Source organism: Schistocerca piceifrons, chromosome X, assembly GCF_021461385.2.
Source record: "Schistocerca piceifrons isolate TAMUIC-IGC-003096 chromosome X, iqSchPice1.1, whole genome shotgun sequence".
NCBI classification, from domain to species: Eukaryota; Metazoa; Arthropoda; class Insecta; order Orthoptera; family Acrididae; genus Schistocerca; species Schistocerca piceifrons.
In genome coordinates this window covers 615,873,879-615,894,040 of record NC_060149.1, presented here as the reverse complement: position 1 = coordinate 615,894,040, position 20,162 = coordinate 615,873,879, and the positions used below count along the sequence as shown (strand labels likewise).

Below are 20,162 nucleotides of genomic sequence, written 5' to 3'. Positions count from 1 at the left end.
TCCAGCTTATCCATTAAAAAAATACATAAAGCATGACTGTATTAAAAACTTATTAACAGAAGTATTTTGCAGATCATGTTTGTTGCCACTTGGCTTTGATTATGGTGCAGTATTTACCAGTGTAACTAAAACAAGATTTCTTTGTTATCACTGACAGGCAAAACACTGGACTTGCATTTGGGAAGACCAGGATCCAAGTCTCTGTCCAGTCATAAAGATTTAGGTTTTCCGTGGTATCTATAAATTTATGAAGCTAATATCAAGATGACTCATTTAAAACGTATACAGCCAAGTTCCTTCACCAGCCATCCTAAATGTGAGCTTGAGCTTCTTCTCTAACACACTCACTGTCAACAGGATGTTAAGGCTCTATCTTCTTTCTTTCATTGATGTCAACTTCATCTCCATTCCACTTGGGGAATCTTTTCACCTTGACCTCATCAGTCTGATTCAGAAGTTAATGTACCTTCAAGTCATAAAACTGAGATATACTCTCAGTTTGAAACATATTGGATTGAGCTTCTCAATTAGTCTGTGTATTGACTGTAGTTTAGCTTGTTACAGAACAGAATAGCTAGCATTTTGCTTGTTGTTCTTTATTTAGTGTATGCTCATTAATATCTGTTTCTGGTAATAGCTAGTTTTTTTGTATGTTTGGAATAGTATATGATTAGTTTAAGGTGTAGGAATGAAATATTTGCTGTTGATCCATATTTAGAGAGTCATTAAAATGTCATGTTTCATGGTTAAAAACAGTAGTGGACCCAGTACAAAACAACATAGGACATTACAGTTTATGTTTTATATTACAAGCATAGTTCTATTCTTGTGCTGCAGTTTGCAAATGTAGCCTCTGATTTTTGTTATCAGATTCTATACTGAATTTGCAGCTGAGATAGCGCCTCTTCTTACTATAATTTATCGTAGATGCCTCGAACAAAAAAACCATGTGCCTTCTACAAGAAGGATAGTAGAAGTGATTCACAAAACTACCATCCAATATCCTTGACCTCCTCCATGCCAACCAGCATGTATTCCAAAAACATCAATCATGTGGAACTCAACTTGTACTTTTCTCACATGACATACTGAAAGCTTTATACCAAGCCAGTAGGGTAGATGCAGTATTTCTTGATTTCTGAAAAGCATTTTACTCAGTACCACATGTACACTTATTGTTAAAAGTTTGATCAGATGGTGTATCAAGTGAAATTTGTGACTGGATAGAGGACTTTTTGGGAGAGAGGACATAGCATGTTATCTTGGATGGGGAGATATCATCAGATGCAGAAGTAACTTAGGGTGGGCCCACAGAAGTGTGTGGGGACCCTTTGTGTTCACGTTGTATATTAATGACCTTGCGGGCCTCTGTAATGAACTACTGTCTGAAAGAAGCTGCATAAATATTCAATAAGATCTTGATAATATGTAAAAGTGGTGCAAAGATTGGCAACTTGCTTTAAATGTTCACAAGTGGTAGACTTTGGTTTATAACTAGAATACTGGGAAAATGGAATCAGTCTACAAAGGAAGTTGCTCACAAACCACTTGTGTGACCTATTCTAGAATATTGGTCAGGTTTGTGGGACCTGTACCAAATAGGACTCACAGGGGATATTGAACATAGACAAAGAAGGGTTTATTTGACCTATGGGAAAGTGTGCAGAGGTGCTGAAGAAACAGAACTGTCAGACTCTTGAAGATGGATGTAAACTGTCCCGAGAAAGTCTAAAACAGAGTTTCAGGGACTGGTTTTAAATGATGATTCTACAAATATATTACAACCCCCTACATATCGCTCATATAGGGATCATGAGAATGAGCACAGAGGCATTCAGACAGTCATTCTTCCTGCACTCAATACTCGAATGGAATCAGAAGAAACTCTAATAACTGGTACAATGTGATGTACCCTTTGCCGTGCACTTCATGGTAGTTTGCAGAGTATGGATGTAGATGAAAGGGAAACAAAGATGATGATGAAAGCAGCAGCAATTCCTGTGTGGTTTGTTTATGGAGCTGGTACCCAATAGTGTCCCAGGTGTGTTCAATTGGGATCATATTGGGAAAACTTGATGGCAGTTCACTATCATGCTCCACAGACCATTGATGATTCTAGCATTGTAACATGGGCAGTTATCCTTCTATAATAGGCCTCCTCTGTGGAGCATGAAAGAATGCAGGTCATCCAGAATAACATTTACTTTGTCCACACCTGTCATATTGTCTTTGATTACTACCAGAGGTCCCATGTAAGGCCAGGTAAATTCCCCCATAGTATAATACTGCCCCCACGAGCGTACATCCTCAATGTGGTGCATGTTTCAAACAGCTGTTCACCTTGATGGCAACATATCTTGACACGGCCATCGAACTAGTGTTACAAGAAATGTGATTCATCTAACCTGGAGGCAGATATCCATTGTCTGATGATTCTGTGCCCATTGTAATTGTAATTGGTGATGATGTTTGGTCAACATGGGGACATGTAGGAGTTATCTTCTGTGGACCATCATGGTTGTCAATATGCACTGAACAGTGTGCTCCAAAACACTTGTGCTAGCACCAGCTCACCACATATATTGCTTTATGGGGGGGATCAGACCTCCAAGTTCTTTTTTGGGGTGTGAATATCCAGTACCTTGTTGTCCTTCAACAACTTTCAGTAGGAGCTCATGACAGCAGCATGTGACCAGCTGACAAGACGCTCATTCCCAGGTGCTGAGCCATAACAATCTGCACTTCATCAAACGTCACTCAAGTCAGTAGTTTTCATGACCTGCTGCACGTTTTATCACTAGAACAGTTGCTTGTTTATCTCTGATGTGCTTACATGCTTTCCTTTCCGCATCATGTACCTGCAATACTACCTGGCAGCATTCAATCTCATGATGCACAATGGTCAAACTGTTTTGGTTCAGAAGTGAAAGTGCACTACTATCTGCATATGATAAGGTAACAACACTAGAAAGTGAAAATGATCTCCATATAGCAGTAAATCAGCTAAAGCAAGTATGTAAAGATAACAGTTTTGAAATCTCACTTCATAAGATGAAAGTTATGGTCTTTCAAGGTAAATACCCAGTATGGTCAAGGATAGTAATTAACCAAGAAATAATTTGGCAGGTGGCACATTTTAAATATCTTGACTGTGACATGAGTTATGGTAATGATACAGATGAAAAGCAGCACAAATATCAAGCAGTACACGAATCAATAAAAAAGAAACACTTATCCTTTTTTTTCCTCCTAGCACTGTCAGATAACCACAATGTTTGCAATGAATTGAATACATGTGCTGTTAATGAGGTGATATCTTAATATGGAGATAGGTGGAAGCATCATGGGCTGGAATGAGAGAGAAATTACAATCCTCTGAACTACGTCTCGATAGGAATGAGAGGCATAGGTTGACCCCAGTAATGGTGGACATAAACTTCGTGAAGCCGGGAACTGGATCATGGATAAGCCCTGTATTTAAAATGATGATGATGATGATGAATATAAGACTCCATCCAAGCAAGAGGAGGTCATTTGTGACCTAACATTTTAGTTTCCAAAGTAGAATTTAATGGTCCATACAATTGCAAGCCTTTGTATATTGACTGGATGTACCAGAAGGATAGTTTTGTAGTTTTTCACTGCCAGGACTTCCTTTGTGAGATCATTTATGGGTTTTTCTGAGATGAGTGCTTTATGAAAGCTAAAGCATGTGGCAGTTGGCAAGTTGTGCTCTAAAAAAAATGACAGTTTTTTCTTGTAGGCCACTTTCTCAAAACATTGAGGAAAGATTGAAAGAACTGAAATGAGCCTGTAATTAGGTGATATAGCTATCCCTGTTTTTATTGATGATTCTCACTTCGGCATCTTTTATTCTGTTAGTAAAAAAATGCCTTCGGCCATGACAAAGGTAGGTGAAGAATGGTTCACTTAAGTTGCCAAAAGGTTTTAATATTTCATTTGAAACACTCTAATATCAAGAATAATTTCAGGTTTGTAACAGCATAATGATTTTTGTAATCTCCTTGTTGTTGTTGTTGTTGTTGTTGTGGTTTGCAGTCCAGAGACTGGTTTGATGCAGCTCTCCATGCTACTCTATTCTGTGCAACGTTCTTCATCTCCCAGTACCTACTGCAACCTACATCCTTCTGAATCTGTTTAGTGTATTCATCTCTTGGTCTCCCTCTGTGATTTTTACCCTCCACACTTCCCTCCAATACTAAATTGGTGATCCCTTGATGCCTCAGAATATGCGATCCCTTGATGCCTCAGAATATGCCCTACCAACCGATCACTTCTTCTAGTCAAGTTGTGCCACAAATTTCTAATCTCTCGAATTCTATTCAGTACCTCCTCATTAGTTATGTGATATACCCATCTAATCTTCAGCATTCTTTTGTAGCACCACATTTCGAGAGCTTCTTTTCTCTTCTTGTCTAAACTATTTATCGTCCACGTTTCACTTCCATACATGGCTACGCTCCATACAAATATTTTCAGAAACGACTTCCTGACACTTAAATCTATACTTGATGTTAACAAATTTTTCTTCTTCAGAAATGCTTTCCTTGCCATTGCCAGTCTACATTTTATATCCTCTCTACTTCGACCATCATCAGTTATTTTGCTCCCCAAATAGCAAAACTCCTTCACTACTTTAAGTGTCTCATTTCCTAATCTAATACCCTCAACATCACCCGACTTAATTCGACTACATTCCATTATCCTCGTTTTGCCTTTGTTGATGTTCATCTTATATCCTCCTTTCAAGACACTGTCCATTCCGTTCAGCTGCTCTTCCAGGTCCTTTGCTGTCTCTGACAGAATTACAATGTCATCGGCGAACCTCAAAGTTTTTATTTCTTCTCTATGGATTTTAATTCCTACTCTAATTTTTTCTTTTGTTTCCTTTACTGCTTGCTCAATGTACAGATTGAATAACATCAGGGAGAGGCTACAACCCTGTCTCACTCCCTTCCCGACCACTGCTTCCCTTTCATGCCCCTCGGCTCTTATAACTGCCATCTGGTTTCTGTACAAATTGTAAATAGCCTTTCACTCCCTGTATTTTACCCCTGCCACCTTCAGAATTTGAAAGAGAGTATTCCAGTCAACATTGTCAAAAGCTTTCTCTAAGTCTACAAATGCTAGAAACGTAGGTTTGCCTTTCCTTAATCTATTTTCTAAGATATAGGGTCAGTATTGCCTCATGTGTTCCAACATTTCTACGGAATCCAAATTGATCCTCCCCAAGGTCGGCTTCTACCAGTTTCTCCATTCGTCTGTAAAGAATTCGTGTTAGTATTTTGCATCAGTGGCTTATTAAACTGCTAATTTGGTAATTTTCACATCTGTCAATATCTACTTTCTTTGGGATTGGAATTATTATATTCTTCTTGAAGTCTGAGGGTATTTCGCCTGTCTCATACAACTTGCTCACCAGATGGTAGAGTTTTGTTAGGTCTGCCTCTCCCAAGGCTGTCAGTAGTTCTAATGGAATGTAATCTAATGGAATGTAATCTCCTAAGGGGCTGTATATCTATTGGTGGTATATAGAGTGTCAGCATTAATATGGTTAAATTGCTTAAGGTTTGGGTCCTGATGGACACACAGGAATTTACAGTTGTTTACTTCTTCAACCATTATCCTGCATATGTCATTTATATATGAATGTTGTAAGCTGCCAGTTGCAAGTATTAATACCTGGGACTTACTCAGATGGAGTCCATGAGCATGGAAGTATGTACTTAATTCTAATACCCCATTAGTTACAAAAAAAATCCACTTCTTTGGAGTTTTTGCCATAGAATAAAACTGAGGTGTCATCAACATAATTTACAGTGTGAGAGTTGTACATATGTACGATGTTGTTAGTGTAATATGTTCCAGAAAAGGAAAGGGCCAAGAATTGAACATTGAGGGTCTTCTTTATCACTGTTTCCCTTGTTTATTTGAAAGCTAAAACCTTATTATAAATTTTGTATTTCAGTTTGACACACTGTTTCCGATTCATGAGGTACATAGCTAGAAGTTTCTTTGAGGTAATGTTAATATTGTGTGCCCAGACTGGTTTTCTTTTATATAAAGAGAAGCCCATGGTTTACTGAGTCACAAGCTTTGCTTGGGCTGAGAAATATTCCAGCAGTGTGCATATCCTGTTCTATAGTACTGTATTTTGTGGCGGTGTTCGTAGCGACAAACACTTTGGCTGTAGAAATGGCTTACGAAGTCACCGCCACACTTTTAATAGCGGGCCGACCGGTCCGCTGGAACAGTAAACAGAAAGATGAAAGCCCAAACACTCATATTAAATAAAAGTCGGTACTTACCTTTTATTAATGAAGATACAGTAACACAGTAGTGAACTCGGTGTCTACAGAAATCTGTCAGTTCGAGTCGGAGCGGCTAGGTCAGCGTCGGCTGACGACAAACAACAACTCTGCTGCGATGAACACACAACTGACTAGCAAGTACACAATTCGGTGGCGAGTATACAACTGAGCGGTGAATACAGAACTGTCCTAGCGCTCGCGACTCCAGCGCTTAAGAAGCCAGAAGCCAGCGGTGGCGCGCGCAGACTTGCGGCGATTTGCTGTCTCGCTGGCGCTGCTTATGCGGACGGCGTCCGGACTTTGATGCTGCCAACCTTTTGGCAGCGTGTTCAGGTGGCATTACTGGCTAGGACATAACACTGTATACTTGATGGAAGAAACTGAGAACAGCACTGTCCATGCTTAGCTCTTTCCTAAATCCATTCTGTGGGCCTAGGATGACATGGCGGCCTATTTGCCAAATCATTTCTGTATATAAAGAACAACAGTGGTCCTATCACACTTCCCTAAGGCACTGCTGAGAGTGCTCTTGCATGTAATGAACACTCGCCATCGAGGACAACATACTGGGTTCTATTAGTTAAGGTGTCTTTGAGCCACTCACATATCTGTGAAATTATTCCATATGCTCATACCTTCAAAAACAGACTCCAGTGGGGCACCGTGTCATATGATTTCTAGAAATATGGAATGTGCCTCTTGCCCATCACCCATAGTTCACAGTATATCATGTGAGGAAAAGACAAGCTGAGTTTCCCACGAGTGATGCTTAGTGGACATAAGCTTCTCGGTCTGAAGAATATTTATTATATTTGAACTGAGAATATGTTCAAGGATTCTGTAGCAAACCGATGTTAGGAATATTGGTCAATAATTTTGCAGATCCATTCTTTTGCCTTTCTTATACACTTTAGTCTCCTGCACTTCTTTCCAATCACTCGGGTCTTTGTGCAGGGTGAGAGATTCACTATAAATGCTAACTAAGTAAGGGACCAGTGGCGTAGAGTATGCTTTGAAAAACCAAATTTGTATTGCATCTGGACCTGATGACTTATTTGTTTTCAACTCCTTCAGTTGTTTCTCTGCACCAGGGATGCTTATTACTATGTTGTCCATAAAGGAGTCCTTTGATGGTCAAATAACCATATGTTTGTTTGAGTCTCCTGTGTGAATAATTTCTTGAACATGAAATTTAAATCTTTGACTTTCATTTTGCTGTCTTAAACTGCCACTCCAGACTGGCCAATAAGTGACTGGATGGAAGCCTTTGACACACTTAGTGATTTTACATAGGACCAGAATTTCCTTGGATTCTCTGCCAGGTCTTTTGCTGAGGTATGATGGTGGTAGTTGTCATATGCTTTGTGTGTAGCTCTTTTCACAGACGCATGAATTGCTGCTAACATATACTTGTCATCATTTGCTCATTTCCTTTTGAACCGAGAGTGCATCAGCCTCTACTTCCTCAGCATTTTCTGTACGTCATTATTGAATCACGATGGGTCTTCTTTCTCCTTAATCTACTTTCCAGGCACATAATTCTCCATAATACAATTTACAATATGCATAAGCTTAGCCCATAATTGCACTACAAACGCCTTACTGGAACTAACTGATGTCAGTTCACTGTCTAAATGAGATGCTAACAACTGCTTATCTGCTTCTTCCAGCAGAAACACTCTTCTACCCTTCTTAACTGATTTATTAACTTTTGTAACCATAGTTGCTATAATGACATCATGATCGCTAATTCCCGTTCTATACTGACGTTGTCGATAAGGTGCAGCCTGTTTGTAGCTGTTGGGTTTAAGATATTTCTATACCCCTGAAATGAATCTGTGGACACCCCAGTCTATAATTGGTTGGTTAAAGCCACTTCAAACTAGTAATGCATGATCTGGGTATTTACACGCTACTGACTGTAGACTTTCTTTGAATGATTCCACATCTGTCACAGCAGAATCAGGTGGTTGGTAGAAACATCCAACAAATAACTTGGTTTCACATAGACTTGTTATACGTCACCAGATAACTTCAATGTCACACTCAACTTTGATCTCAGTAGGGACAATATTTTTGTCAGCTGCAATGAACACACTCCCTGCTATGGCCTCTAATCTGTCTTTCCATTATATGATCCATGAGTCGCTAAATATCTTGGAGCTTTGAACTTCAGGTTTCAGCCAGTTGTCGGTCCCGAGAATAATTTGAGTGAGAGAACTTTCCTGGAGGGCAGGAAATTTGGGAACTTGTTTAAGTACTTTGACAATTTACTGATAAAAGTTTGACAGTTGAAAGATCTTTACTCTCAACATGGTCTGACTTTGCTTGCTGTGTATCAACTGGCGAGTGTTCGTCAGAGTATTTCAATCTACCGCCTAGCCTAAAAATCTTACATGTGCACTCCACAAGTACTCTGCTACCCGAGTAGCTGCTTCCTTCATCTAGTGCACTCCTGACCTATCACGAGGAGTCCTCCAAATCCCCAACCAATAATGCAGGTCTAGAAATCTGCAGCCAAGACTGTCATAAAGTTCATGAATCCTTTGGTTGAGACCCTCCACTTGCCCCCAAACCAAAGAACCCCGATCAACTCTCTGACCAATGCTGCAAATTGCAGTCTCTGCTTGCACCACATGCATGAGGTCAGCAGCCTTCACTTCTTCTGCCAGACACCTGTTTGAGTTGAGGATGGTATCAGAAGCCATTCACAGGTGTCATTGGTGCTGATGTGAGCCACTACTTGCAGATGACTGCACCCTGCACACTTGATGGCTGCAGGTGATGCCACCTCCCTATCTCAGATGAGAACCCCTGGCAGACATGCTGAGTGAACATTCACTGTCTTTCCAGCCCTGCGCCCTATCTGCTTAAGGGGCTCCACAATGTGCCTAACATTGGAGCTCCCGATAACTAGTAATCGCCTCCCCCCATGTGCCTGCTCAGACCCTGCTGAAGGAGCAGTCACCTGTCAACTCACAGGGTGAATGTGTGAGGCCAGATGACCAGTCTCCACCTTGGCCCTCTGTCTCAAGCGATATGAACGAATTACCACTCACCACTCTGCTGTGTGGATACATCCACCACATTGGATATGCTAGGTAGCAGAGCTTGTGGGTGAAAAACGACACCTGAGGTGTCCTGTGTGATACGCGAGATTCTCCTTCACTGCTACTCCCCGATGTGGCTCTAGAGGTAGCTGACTGTAGCCAAAAGCACATTCAGCTGTTCATGAACTGTGTCCAGCTCCTCCAGCATCTGCACACATAATGCACACATCCTAGCAAGACTAATTGAACAACTAAACTATAAAAGCAGACAGAATCCTAGATATGCAACTTGCTATCCTCTTGATGTGACACCAATGGATGCTGATGCCTTAGTGAGCTATGTAGCTGGCTGTTCAGAAGAAATGAAAACTGCACAACAGATTGCGCAAGTTTACATTTATAAAATGCGAGCATACACCTCTTAAACAGAAACGCGCACAAAATTTTAAAAATATTCTTCGAGGAAAAGGCAGGGAAAGATAATCACTTAACTTTACACTCAGTAGGTGTTTATAAGCCGAGATCTGGAGCCTGACTGACTAAGTTACTTAGGCTTGGCAGAAGTTTCAATAAAGTCAACCAGTACTATTTAAGAGTAGTTGGAGGCCCTTTATTGGTCATTTATTCAACACAATTTCTTCAGGACTTGATGGGGCAAATGTTTCATCTTGTGATCTCCAATGCTTCACACTGAAAGATTAGGTGTGGTGCAGCTTCATTACCCTCCCCACACAACCTACATCTAGAGGCTTCCAACTCTGTACCTATTGTATGTAGGTATTTCTTAAAGTACCCACGGCATGTCATCAGTCCTGCTGTGAGTTTAGTTTGTCTCCTCTTCAAGCTCAGGTTTACAGAACTTCTCTTAAAAATTACTTTTACATCATTAGCTTGCCATGTTTTTGTTTTTGGATCATAGGTAGAATATTCTACATGCTGCCTTCTCATCCAGTTTCATAGTTTTAATTTAACCATTGTCTTAGTGACAGTAAGGACAGTTTTCGATCCAGTAAATGGAGTCATCGCACCTGTCCTAGCCAGCCTATCAGCTTTTTCATTGTCACTGATTCCTGATTGGCCAGGGACCCACAGCAGGTTTACCCTGTTGCTTTCTCCTGGTACTATGAGAACTTTGTGGCATTCTGCAACAATCTTCAATCTTGTTGCAGGGGTTGACAGAGATTTCAGAATTGCTTGGCTGTTTGAATAAATGTGGATGCTATGATCTTTGTAACGCCTATGCAAATTCACCTCTGTGCACACTTTGATAGCAGGTATTTCCACCTGGAGGACTGTGGTCAGTTAACTTAGAGGGATTTCACTGTCTAGTCTAGGCTTTACCCTGTAGACCCCAGCCCCAGTGCCTTCGTCTGTTTTTGACCCGTCAGTAAACCAGATTATGTCTCCTGCACAGTGGCATCGTTTGTTCTTCCACTGCTCCCTACTGCTAATTGTTACACTGAAAGGTTTATTGAAGCAGCTGGAAGTTAATTTGTAGTCAGCCTGCATTTCCCCAACCATTTTTGTATTTGCCACATTCCCCATATTTGTGTGAGATTCAGGATACCCTAAGGGTATCCAGTCATTTCCAGTTTTTAGCATGTATGCCCCTGCCTCCATTTTAATCCAGAGGTGTTATGGGGGCATGTCCATCCTCCAGCATAGTCTCCATCCCATTGTTATGTGTGCTGCTAATCCAGCCTGTTATGGCTAAGCAGGCCAGTCTCTGCACTTTGCCAAGCTCCTTAGCAGCAACCTTCTGTTCTACTTTGTTCCACCCTACTGTAGTCCTATACATTACCATAGGTCTTATTATGATGGTGTACATCTAGTACCTACTCTTTGGGTGTAGACTCCAGTTTTTCCCAGAGGCTCTCCTAGTACTTGTAAGAGTACCTTTCGCCTTGCAACATCTGTTCTTTTTGTGAGCAGTCCATAATAGCTTCTCATCCAGATTTACTTCTAGATACTTCATTACCTTCTCTACAGGTAGAGTTTCATTGATAAGTTTAAGATTTGAGTATGTGTGTTGGAAATGCTTCCTTGTAAATGGTACTGTAACAGTTTTCTTGGGGCTGACACGTAAAGCCCATTTCCTGCACCAGCGATAAGTGGGAAATCCAGGTTCGTGTCCCAGTCTGGCACAAATTTTCATTGTAATCATTCCGTTCTACAGCTGATGGTAAGTCTTTCATCACAATTGTGAATTCATTTGATGAGTTTTGCACAATGTTCAATGTACATTGTGCCGCTGTTTTAATAGTACAGTAAAAGCCCATTAATCCGGCATCTGACAGTCTGGCACATTCAATAATCTGGCATCACTTCATACATACTGAATATTTCAGATGCTTTTGGCTGAATTTGGTTGTTCTTGGCAGCATTCAATAACTTTGAGTCATGTAGTGCCAACAATTGTTTCAGTCACCTTTCAGGCAGCTCCTGTCATGTACCAATGGTCTACAGTGATTAAAAAGCTGTGTTGTAAAGTGTAATCACAATTAGTGCTGTTCTATATCACAATTACAGTAGTTCTGTATATTGTTGTGCGAATGTTTTCTCAATCGAGCACCTCTCAAAAACAATGTGGAAGTGAAACATATAGATGTTATATTAACAACACAGTAAAAGATTGATGTCATTAAATTGACTTGAGAAAGGTGAGAATAGAAATAAGTTTATTGAAGAATATAGAATTGGTTCTTCAACAATTATGATGTTAAAAAAAAAATAAAGGTCAACTTTAAAAATTTGTCTCACAGACTGCTGCAGTAAAAGACACTGAATGACAAAAAACTTTGAAAAAGCCCAAACTAGATCAGTGGGATGAAATTTTGTACAAGTGGTTCTGTGCCATAAGGTCTGAATGAAAACCTGTACTTGCGCCTATGATTATGGAAAAAGGTGAACAGTTATATGCTGATTTGCAGTTAATAGAAACTGAATGTGTATTTTCTTACAGTTGGCTATACTGATTCAAAACTCGCCATTGAATTTGGAAGCTTTATATAGGTGAGAAGCTACAATTGGCAGATCAAAATGCAGCTGAAGAGTTCAAAGAAACTTTTTGTTATTTGATTAAACATGATAACTTAACTGCTAGTCGGATCTACAGTGCCGATGAAATCAGTCTACTTTGGCTTTGTTTGCCTTTGGCAGATAAAGATAAAAAGTGTGCCAAAATTAAAAACAGAGATCAGTTGACATTCTTGTTGTGTTCAAATGTTTTTGGTGAACACATGTTGGCTCCTTATGATACTGGCAAGCCAAAAAGCCAAGAACTCTTAAAAGTGTTTTAAATTTTCCTATAATTTATGGAGCTCATTCCAAAAAATGGATGACTTCAGAATTTTTTAAGGAACAGATTTTTCCATAATGTATAGTTCCTATGAGAGACAATAAAAAATCCTTGGTTTTCCTGAACAGAGCAGTGTTGTGCTGTTGCTAGTAACTGTACAGCTCACCCTCCAGTGTCTAACTTGATCTCAGGGAATATTTTTGTCACTTACCATTCGGCATACATTACTTCCCTGATTCAGCCAATGGATCAGGGAGTAATTCAAAATTTGAAATGTTTTTACAGAGTTTCATTTATTCAAGAGCTTATCAATTCAGACTGTTCAGTGGTGAACTTAAAAAAAAATTAAATGTGTTATTCTGGAAACCGCTTTGGTGTAGAATAAAATTAAGCCTGTTACTCTTGGTGAAAATTATGTTTAAAGGCCTATGAAGAAGATATAGACTCCACTATTCCAATTGAAAATGATACTATTGTTAAACTGTTAGATATTGCCCAAAATGAAATAAGAAATTTGCTGGAAGATGAAGTTTTGGACTGGATAGATATTGACAATAAAGAACCTGTAGTTGAATCAATATCAGATGAACTGACAGTAGAAAGTGTGATAGGGCCACAACAAGAACTTCGACCACTAGATATTGAGTCCAATCAAGAAGAAGGGACTGATGTAATAAACTCAACACCTCCACCTACCTGTAATGAAGCAGCTGCCACTATTGACACATTTATAAGATTTGCTGGAAGCAGCAAATCATACAGCACTGAAGAACTTGTAAATTTGTGTACCATACGTAGCAAATTTTTTGAAGAAAAAATCAGACCAATTAGGAAAACATTAGTTCTTATTTCAAGTGAGTAAAGTTTGAAAATACTGCATGTACTGTAGTATAAAGCATACACAGTACTGTACTGCCGTATAATACTGTATGTCCTGAACTTAACATAAAATCTTAAAATTACAGTACAGAATATAGGCATAATTTTTTTTTCATTTGTTCTCTAAAATGTTGTTTTACTTTGTTTTATACAGTATTGTACCTTTTTTATAACCTTAACAGAAGCAGAGAACATACAATAAACAATCAAAGACTGATCATCTGTTGTTTACCTAGTGTCTCACACTCCATGCACTGCTGTTTGTAGACGACACTCGGTAATTTGACATTTTCAGTAGTTTGGTACTGTCAGGTTCTGAAGGTACTGGATTAGCAAATTTCAATGACTTTCAGTGTATGTTCTGTTATTGCTAATAGGCATGGTGAATGCTCATCCACAGAGACTTGCAGCAGATTGAACTTATTTGTAAGATAATGCACATTTAGTGCATTGTCATAGGCACCCACAAGGGAAGACCAAGAGGGGGTGCTTGCCTTTCTGGAACCTGGGTACAGATTTCTTATTTATTACAGAATTCTAGAAATGACTGGTTGCAATTCTAATAAAGTGCAGGCTGTTTGTGGGGCATTATGCCCTTTCCCTTGCTGCTTTGTTGGTGTCGGTGCTGTCCTACAGTCGAAGTGGATGTGAAGATTAATAGAACATTACCAAAACAGTGTCCGCAATCTGCTTTTTGCCCCTTCCTCAGACAGGCTTCATTTTTATTTCTGTTGATGTCGAACAGGGTTCTGTCAGTTCTTGTCTTCTAATGTTTGAGATTTTTAACTTTCAATATTATCTTAATGTGATTTATATAGTAACAAAAATTTGTTCTGAATATTTTCCAGTTTTATTTTCTGACTCGTCATGTGAAACTATGATTTCTGTAAGACCTGTGACAGGTGACTTAATCAGCAAGCTGATTGCCCCATCCTTGAAATTGTGTGAAATTAATTTAAAAAGTCACATAACAGAAACTGCTGCAATCTGGAGTGACAATAGAGGTGGCCCTAACAAACATGACAGTTTGGGTCTATGGCTGCATAGATATACAATGACAGAAAAAAATTGCTACACCAAAAAATAATTAATGTACAGTAATGACATTTTGGAAATAAATTTATCTCTGTAACATATTTAAGTGATTAACGTGGAAAGATCGCAGGTTTATGTAAGCACGAGATAAGCCATTGCAAATGTGAAACACTGGTACATTAATAACTGGTACATCTACCAGAATGTTGAGTAAAAGCATGCAAACGTGCATGCATTGTGTTGTGCAGGTGCCAGATGTCAATTCTGGGATGGAGTTCTATGCCTGTTGCACTCGGTCTGTCAATGCAGGGACAGTTAATGCTGTTTGCGGATGATGCTAGAGTTGTCATCTGACGATGTCCCATATGCATTTAATTGGAGACAGATCTGGTGATCGAGCAGGCCAGTGCAACATGTCGACACTCTGTAGAGCATTTTAGGTTAACAGAGGTAAGGGGGTGACCATTATCCTGTTGGAAAACACCCCTGGGAATGCTGTCCGTGAATGCCAGCCCAACTGGTCGAATATCAGATTAATGTACAGATTTGCAGTCAGGGTGTGGGGGATAACCACAAGAGTGCTCCTACTGTCATACGAAATCACAACCTGGACCGTAACTCGAGGTGTAGGTCCAGTGTGCGTATTGTACAGACAGGTTGGTTGCAGGCCCTCAACTAGCTTTCTCCTAACACAATGCCATCACTGACACCATCTCAGAACCAACTTGCATCAGAAAACACAACAGACCTCCACTTTGCCCTCCAACGAGCTCTCACTTGACATTACCCAAGTCACAATTGACGGTGGTTTGGGGTCAGTGGAATGCACACTACAGGGCATCTGGCTCAGAGCTCTCCTTGAGTAACCAATTTGTAACAGTTTGTTGTGTCACTGTGGTGCCAGGTGTTGGTCAGATTGCTGCTGCAGATGCTGTATGATGCCATGGAACCATATGGTACATGCAATGGTCTTCCCTTTCAGTAGTGCCGTGTGGCCGTCTGGAGCCTGGTCTTCTTGTGACTGTATGTTCTCATAACCACCACTGCCAACAGTCATGTACAATGGCTGCATTCCTGCCAAGTCTTTCTACAGTATCACGGAAGGAGTATACAGCTTCTCGTACCCATATTACTTGATGTCATTCGAACTCGGTGAGGTGCTGATAATGGGCATCTTTGTCACCTTAATGACAGTCTTAATTAATATCGACTCACCACATCCAGTCTCAAAGGTTAACCAACACTAATGACTGTAACAGCATTTATTTAAAGAAAACCTGATGTGCATCCTCATGGTGGCGCTACTAGCACCACTCTTAGGTGACTGGCATGAAATATGAGTATACATCATATTTCAGATGTAGAAACACACCTACCAACTTTTGTTTATGTTGCACAACTCTTCCTTGGTGCTGCAATTTGTTTTTCAATCAGTGTATTGGAGAAAGGTTTCATATAGCTACTGTATGAAATTACAGGTCACATTCAAGTTAAATTTATTATAAAAATGCAAAGATTCATTAAAACATGGATTCAATTGACAGTCAGTGTAGGATGCACAGTGATTCAGTGAGATTCACAAAAGGGCATGTTAAGACGTTGGCATAAGTGGGTGTAAATAGGATTGTGAATAAAATGATTAAGAGTCCCCATATAAATTCCAATTATTGCAAATGCGACTAATCAGAGGAATTGAAGACCAGACTAGGAATAAAATTTCTAGATATTTATATCGAAGCAGCACTTTCCTTGCCTTAGCACCTAGTAAGTCAGGGAGCTGCAAGTGTGAATTCAGCTAAGCCAAATCAATCTCAAAATAAAAAAATAAAAAATAAAAATTCGTGGTCTCTTCATCGTGGCACCTGTCATTGCTGCACATTCTCACCATGCTTGTATAGTTCTACCGTAGTGGATGACTGAAATGGTGGCTGCTGACTGTGAGTCTGGCCATGACATCTACATACATTTTTCAACAAAGTCCAAACTGTGTAAGGCAGAGCTAAAGATGGCTGATGAGGTCCTGAAGCTGAAGATTTCCCAGTGCCCACCTAAGATGAAGAGTCCTCCCTGCCTGCCCAAGCTGAAGTGTCTTCTGTTCGCTATTATAGAAATTGTGCTGGCTCTCCCAGTGTCAGAAACTGTCGAACCAATTATGATAAAGATTGCAAGCTCTGACTGACAAAAAAATGTTGAAAAAGTCTCTTTCTTCATATATTTTGACTTGAGTAACCAATCATGTTAATTGTCTCTAAAAGTGGGTGCAGAAGTTTAGAGTTCTATTCCACCAAGAGTGAGAGTTCCATCCTGGTGAATGAGAGGGAAGGCATAAACATACATGTGAGTCCTTCCTCTGGTTACCAAAATAATTTTTGTGAACCAATTGGGGTATGTTCCACAAGCTCAATTCAGAGCACCTGCTTTCCTCCTTTCTTCCTGTGGTGTGGTTTTTTGCTTTCAAAGCATTTTTTCCACCCCAAAGATCTCTTTTTGTCTAAAAAGCATTCTTAAGGCTGGGCAGCCTTGAAGTTTTCCAGTCTCCTAGTTTAACCAGGACACCACCTGTTGTTACTGCATCTGGATGTATCTGGCCTCCCTCGGCTCCCAGCTGTGGTGACCACCTCTTTGCTGAGGGCTTGGTAGAAAGAAGCATGTTTACGACTTTGTATCACACCCCTGCACAGAAATGTCTCGTGACAGCTCACCTGAGTTGCTGGTGGAAAGAAAGAACTCAGAGTGAAAAAAGACAGAACAGGAACTAAAGAGCTTCGCAATCATAATAACTCTGGGTCCATCGTTTCATGCAGTTCGTCACAAAGTTCCGCTATCTGGCTCACTGACTTCAGCTTTCCATTTCTGTTTAAGTGAAACCTGTCTCTGGCATGTTTGTCATGCTTTATTTTGCTTATATCTAGTAGCTGCACATGGTTAAACTTTTTACACAGGTTTTATAGCTCAATACAGAAACGCTTGGTTTCCCTATTAACACACAACTGCTAGGGGAGATGGTGTCACACTGGCATTAGGGAGTTGTTTCAGAGTTATTCAAGGCAAAAAATGCATTTTACATCAACTTTTGAGGACATGTAGGACACTGAGTTTGCAGATCACCATTGTACTCTCTCTCTGTTTTATTCTGAATGAAAGCTAATGTAATCTATATATAATTAATTGTATATCATTCCACGTTGGCCACCCTTCCTGCATGATATGTGGCACACACATTGAATTGATTTGCACTGCTTTGTTGAGGCTGTTACTGATGGATACCAAAACCAGTGTTTTGCTTGACATTTCTTATTCAGATGATTAACTTACTACATAAAAACAATAAAGCAAGAGCTGTGAAATTTATGTAGTGCAAGATATTCATAGCTTTAAGTTGCATTGTACCAATTCTGAGAGTTGCCGCAACCTTCACCTCGTTGCTCTAATTTTTTGCACAGCATGCATTAACATTCATTTTCTCACATTTTGTGGAACTTCTCTGGTTCCATTATTTCTCCACAGATTTAATAAAAACTTTTAGTGGTTTGTTAGGTTTTGATGTCCGGTCATGGTGACATCATTGGAAGTTGATTAAATGATGTGACAACCATTATGTAACATTAGATGTTTGAAACTAATTATAGTCTACTAAATAAACTATTTTAAATACCTAGTCTTATATAAATGGTTTATTTTTGCATTACAGTAGAGTATCTTCTTCTCAGAAGTACAGATAAAGAGTTGTCCAGCTTGTGTCCATTCATATTATCTATTCGTCATGTTAACTAGGCTTTTTATGAAGAGATTGCAATAGAGTGCTATATTATGTGTTGTTAACTGTAATGAACTGGGACAGAGAAACATCCCAAATTACTGAAAGAGAAGTCATCCATATAAGAAAGAACTGTGGTTACAAAATTAAAGAACTGAAGGCTTGTGCATAGAGACGTGTATTTCCTGTCCTCAGTGCATTACAATAGTGGTGAAATAACACTAATAGTAAGTACTATGTGCCATATTTTACTCAATTGAATATTGTGTTTTCTACCATTTAAATTTCTCTTTTCACTATTATTGGGATGAGGATATCATCCATTTAGTCATATAACTATGCTGGAGTTGTCATGATTTGCTGTCATTTCCACTGTCCAATAACATCGTACACTGTGTTGTCTGTAGTGTGGTATACGTTGCGCAAATATTCATTCAGAGACCTTTTGTGTTTTGTAAATCACATTTACAGTGCTGTGTGTACCTCAAAAAAAAAAAAAAAAAAGAGGAAACTTGGAAGTTAAGCGTCTTGACATTCATACTCCAGAAATTCTAAAAAAAACTCTTGTAGCACTTCCCCACATTTGAAATTGTCTAAACTGACATATGTAGTAAGGATCCTTGTCAGTAACATAACTATTACAGTAATGAGCACTGTATACATTGCTCGTCTACATTCACAGCATAAGTACAGCCCTATAGTCTGGAAAAACACTCCTCAGAGTAGAACGGTTTTCAGAAAACACAACAAAATTTTTGAATAATAAAAAATGTAAGCAATAGGAAATTATGCAAAACCTTTTTTAAAACACTGGGTATCTTACCTCTTCCTTTCATTTATATAGTCAAAATAGTTACACATTTCAAATATGTAAGCTAAGGAAATTACTTTTGCTTACAGTGTCTGTGTTACTACTACACAAAGTTAAACATTAACATAAACATTGTACATGGTTTTAACACGATCATTTGAAATATGTATATCTATCCTCCATCAGCAGAAATATACAAACTGTTTCTCAGTTACATGTTTAAAAAGTCTCTGGTATTATTATTTCTGTAAAACTGTTTCCACACTATCATGCAATAAGCCATGCTTGGAACTGTAGGAACTGATGCACACTATATGTACTGAAAAATATTTACTTTGGCAAATAAAGAAAAGGGTAAGTCCCTGTACCATTGTCTATAAAGATGCAGCTCAGTAACTTTCAATTCTATTTAACTTTATTTCATTCAGGACTAGTCTACAGTATGGAATATCATGCTTAAAGAGACTGAACTATGATCGTAAGCAACTGGAAGAGCGGCGTAAATCATCTGAAAATGAACTGACTGATGTATTGGTTTGGTCAAACGAAAGAGTCATCCGCTGGGTCACTTCTATTGGATTAAAGGTACTGTTTATATATCCAAAATTTTAAACTGTTAGAACATTTGTGGATCACATTGTATAATTACAGAGAATGTAAAAGATATTTGTCACTCTGTTTGTTATATAAAATACTGCATGTCATTATTCAGCTCAGAAATGTATTTCTTGGCCTTGTATTTCCAGGAATATGCAAACAACCTGCTGGAATCTGGAGTTCATGGAGCACTAATTGCACTTGATGAAAGCTTTGATTCTAATGGTATGGCACTTGCCCTGCAAATACCAACTCAAAATACCCAGGTATGAAACTGTCAGTGTTTTCTGAGATGGTGAAAAAGTGGTTTCTCTATTTATAAATGCCATAAAATTTGTAGCATCTCTGTATAAAAAGAAAAAGGCAAAATATGACTACATCAGGTTGATAAAGATTAAAACTT

The 20,162-nt window shown here is 39.1% G+C and overlaps 1 protein-coding gene across 1 annotated transcript in view; it reads left to right on the top strand.

The window, feature by feature from the left end:
* Positions 1 to 20,162, top strand: part of LOC124722553 (liprin-alpha-1) — a 410,311-nt gene that overhangs the window by 378,189 nt on the left and 11,960 nt on the right. Inside the window, exons 23-24 of the mRNA XM_047247695.1 lie at positions 19,591 to 19,747; positions 19,909 to 20,025. Of these exons, the coding sequence (XP_047103651.1) occupies positions 19,591 to 19,747; positions 19,909 to 20,025 (274 nt within the window). The remainder of the gene's footprint in view (positions 1 to 19,590; positions 19,748 to 19,908; positions 20,026 to 20,162) is intronic.